General features: G+C 37.8%; 1 protein-coding gene across 1 annotated transcript in view; it reads right to left on the reverse strand.

The window, feature by feature from the left end:
* Nucleotides 1-4,534, reverse strand: part of CUNH5orf22 (chromosome unknown C5orf22 homolog) — a 14,633-nt gene that overhangs the window by 6,635 nt on the left and 3,464 nt on the right. The window contains exons 3-5 of the mRNA XM_017738704.1: nt 3,845-3,990; nt 1,959-2,108; nt 1-39 (exon numbers count right to left, since the gene is read on the reverse strand). Of these exons, the coding sequence (XP_017594193.1) occupies nt 1-39; nt 1,959-2,108; nt 3,845-3,990 (335 nt within the window). The remainder of the gene's footprint in view (nt 40-1,958; nt 2,109-3,844; nt 3,991-4,534) is intronic.

Below are 4,534 nucleotides of genomic sequence, written 5' to 3' on the forward strand. Positions count from 1 at the left end.
AGACCATCACTTAAGAAGTAATGATCTGTGCCAGTAACCCTAGAATTGACAATAACTCACAGTTAATATACCTCTTGGCAAAGAACTTAGGAAAAAGCATTTTATACTTTAGGGATCCAGAGAATAAATAGATGTTTGATGGGTAATGAAAGCAATAAAACTGTGTATTCAAAATTATTTCTTTTAATCCTCAGGTTTAAATTACATTAAAGTTTTTTCTACTTCTTTATTGTGGAATAAATATATTAAAATTCACTCTATATTTTTTATGATATCCCTACAAGGTTTTAATGGATAAGAAAAAGATTCTGCATTATGTGCTACTAAGATTAATTTGTGATTGAATTGCATTTTAAAGACAGCATCCAGAATTGGCAAGATATTATCAATACTATAGCACATAAGATTGCAAAGCTATGGATATTTTCTCTTGCTTTTCTACTTTTCCACGAAAATTATGATAGTTGGGTTTGAGACGTGCCCTGAAATGCATAAATATTGATCTAGTGCAAGTACAATATTATGGGTAAATTCATAGGTAGAATTTAACTTTTTTTACCTCCAATTCTCTAAGTGATAAAGATGGTTACTAGAGGATAAATAGCTAACTACCAATTAAATCCCCTTGAAAAAAATCCAAAACAACTAACCAACCAAAAGCAACACTAAAACCACTACTTATGAAAATTTAAAGAATAGACTTTTCAAGCTGTATTTCAGTACATTAAGCCTTAAGCATCATAAACTCATATTAAAAATAAGATTAACAAGTGTGAACTTCTGCTCACTTGTGGTAAGGCCTCATTTGATTACAGGATATCACCATCAATCAACCACAAAGACAAATAATTTCCTAAGCAGAAGAAATTTGAAGCTTTGCTCCCCAGTGTTTTGTAGATGCATTACCCTGAGCTTGCCAAGGTGAGAGGCTGGATTACAACTCCATCTTGTTGACAAGGCATTCACAGGACATCTTCCCAGAAATTCTGCTGGGTTCAACATGAGCTCATTGTACCTCAGTGTCCACTAAGGAAGAGGCTGTGTCTATTGCCTATCCATCTCTTGTCATCAAAACTTTTAGGACATTTGTATTTATGAGGACTCCTTCCCTTTCTTCCTTCATGATTCTGGTGAGCCTAGAACCTGAAGAAAATGTACCTGACCGTCTTCAAAAGGAAGCCTGAAATGTTGTTTTCATGATGGCTAAGGCCACCCGTGAGAGAGCTATTCAACACTGGCTAAATGATTAAATGTAACAGAAAGCACTAGCTTTTTAAAAAAAATTATTTAGGTTCCCTTTAGGCTTCAGATTCAGATTGAGAGCTTTAAGTGTTTTATTTAAGGTGGTAAAACAAAGCATTTCTCTGCTGTTTTCTGTTAAACTTGCTTCAAAAGATTTATTCTGCTATGCTCACAAGAGACATGATTTACAAATATCCACTAAAGCTGCACAAAATCACAACACAGTAAATATGGTGAATGCAAAATTATTATGGTCTACATCCTGCAGAATGATGAGGGGCTCTGATTGGAACTTGAATCACAGAATAATTAAGATTCAAAGAGACAACTGGAAGTCTCTAGTCAATCATCTGATCAAAGCAGAACTAACTTCAAAGCTATATGAGGCTGCCCAGGTCAATTTATCAAATAATGGAGAATTCACTACCTGAGTACCTGTTTCAGTACTTAGCTAAATTAACTTCAAAAAACCAAAAAAACTCCAATAAACCAAAAAAACTCACCCCACACTAGAAAAACAGAGTCACAGATGATATCAAATAATAATTTTACTAGTTAGAGCAAAGACTAAATTGATACAAGTGTAACTGCATTATGTCCTAAAGAAATTATACATACAAATTACATTTTCATCTTTATCCAAGAACACAAAAAAATTCCAATGGAAAGCTATAGAGATGGCTTTTATATTACTAGTACGACAGCAGACAATTTACCTGATTGTTGTTGTTGATACATCTTTCCCAACTAGAAAATTGTGTTTCCCTTCTGAGATCTGCTGAGCCCAGGGTGGGTGAAGCCATACTACTTGAGAAATATGGCCAGCATAAACAGCAGGCATAATCCAGTTCTCAATACTTAATTCGCTGTAATCAACACAGAAAGACAGAAGACAGCAATGTTACTTTCCCTATAAATAAAAATTGTCAAGAACACCACAAACATCTTCCACGTCTTGAAGGCCCCCATGCAAATCATCTAAAATTAGTACTCCACGTAAGGGTAACATCATCAAAGAAAGAAAAGGAGGGAAATCTTTATTCATAAGACAAACCAACAAAGTCTGTACTAGATATAAAAAAGTTTGGACATAAGAGTGGAATCAGCTTCACTCTTAGCATGGCACTTCGATTATAAACTCCTCAGTGGTGGACCTGGCAGTGTCAGGTTAATGGTTGGACTCGATAATCTTAGAGGCCTTTTCAACCTTAATGATTCTGTGATTCTATGCCCTTTTCCTCTTGATACATCAGAAAGAAGAAAGTGCAAGGAACATTGGTCTAAATAACTTCAAACTGACCCCATGGGAGTATTTTATTGTAAACTGCTCCAAGTATATTTTAAATGTCATCCCAGTAATTAAAGTGAGTCAATCCACATCCACAGGATTAGCATCTTTCCCCATTATCAAGACCCTATTTTCTTAGGTGTATGATGCCAACTATATCCCGGGCTGAAGCAGAAGCATGATGAGCAGGTCACAGGAGGGGATTCTGCCTCTCCACTCTGCTCGTGTGAGACCATACCTGGAGTGCTGCATCCAACTCTGGGCCCCCAACATAAGAATTACCCGGACCCATTGAAGCAGGTCCAGAGAAGGCCACGAAGATGATCAGAGGGCTGGAATACCTTTCCTATGAGGACAGGTTGAGAGAGCTGGGGTTGTTCAGCCTGAAGGCTGCACAAAGACCTTACAGGACCTTCCAGTACCTAAAAGGGGACTAGAAGAAAGCTGGAGATGGATTTTTTACAACAGCATGCAGTGACAGGACAAGAGTTTAAAGGATGTGTGTTTAGATTAGATATTAGGAAGAAATTCTTCACTGTGCGTGTGGCAAGGGACTGGAATGGGTTGTCCAAGAAATTGTAGATGATCTATGCCCGGAAGTGTTCCAGGCCAGGTTAGATGGGCCCCTGAGCAACCTGGTCTAGTGGAAAGTATCCCTGCCCATGGAAGGGGAGTTGGAACTAGATGATCTTTAAGGTTCCTTCCAACCCAAACCATTCAGTGATTTTATGATAGAGTCCATAAAGCCTTTTAGTCATCCAACAAAGAGAACAAAATATTGACTAATTTATTTTAAAACAGGAAGAGCAAGACAACAGCAGACATCACTGTGGCTTATTACCTACCTACCTTAGATGGTGGGGGAAAATATTGGTCTTTATGATTCTAACAGGAATATCTTGTTCTACTTCAGATATTCAGCATGACAACAAAGGATGTGCTACTTCAATCTCAAAGTCAGTTTTTCAGTGTGAAGAGAGAAAGACTGTTTTAAAACTACAGATTTTCAGACAAAGCATCCACGCAGAGTGCTTTCCCGTTACCCAGAGGAACTACTTGGGATAATACCATCATACACTACTGAGCAAATACACAAAGCAAACTCATACACGTTAAATTGCCTGATATGCAGTGTGACTTTTTCCATTAAAAAATAAAGTTTCAGCAAAAGTGAAAAGACAGAAAATACAACTTGAATCTGACTTATACCTCTTTTGTTCATCCTTCCTATGCAGTCATACCAATATTCACTGTGAATCAAACGCAGCAACAAGTAGACTTAAAGTCTGCTCTGATGCAGTACCCAGGACTTACCTAAAAAGAGCTTCTTTGTCAAATACAGTGTCTGCAGGCATATTCACAGGAATAAGAAGGTCTGGATGGGAATCAAGATGAACAAAACTGATGTTACTGGCAGGAAGATGCTTTGAACCAATGGCACGATAGATGAAAGGCAGCACCTAAAACGACATGAATAAAAACATTTTAATGATAACCAGTGGGCTGAAAAATACAACGGCTTTAGCAGCAAAAACACCAGTACCACTTTTTTTCCTTTAGAATTTGGATTAGAGGGAGGAGGAGACAGAAGACAATACAAAGGGGAAACAACTCCAGTGGCAAGAAAACTCATGAACAGTAATCATTTTTGAGCCCAAGCATTCCAGATGAGAAACAGAAGAATCACAGCTTTACACCCTTTTTTCTTCTTTATAGGAAGTCTTGTTTGCAGTAGCTCTTCTCACTAGCCATTCAACTCGGTTCCTAGATGGTTTTTTTCATTTACAACTAAGCCCCAGGAATGCTGCCTTTCCTCTTCTGCAGACCACTGCCCCTGTATTTCCTTCCCCAAGCCATAAAGCTTCCTCACCACGCATGGCTGCTGTGGAGATAAAAGCATTTTGCTCCTTGTGTTTTCTAAGTTAACTGATACAGACTGAAAACGGACCCAACCATGATTTAAACTTTAGCTTACCTTTTTCCCTCTTGAAGAATTAATTCTGA

The sequence above is a fragment of the Corvus brachyrhynchos genome, unplaced genomic scaffold (genome assembly GCF_000691975.1).
Source record: "Corvus brachyrhynchos isolate BGI_N302 unplaced genomic scaffold, ASM69197v1 scaffold23, whole genome shotgun sequence".
NCBI classification, from domain to species: domain Eukaryota; kingdom Metazoa; phylum Chordata; class Aves; order Passeriformes; family Corvidae; genus Corvus; species Corvus brachyrhynchos.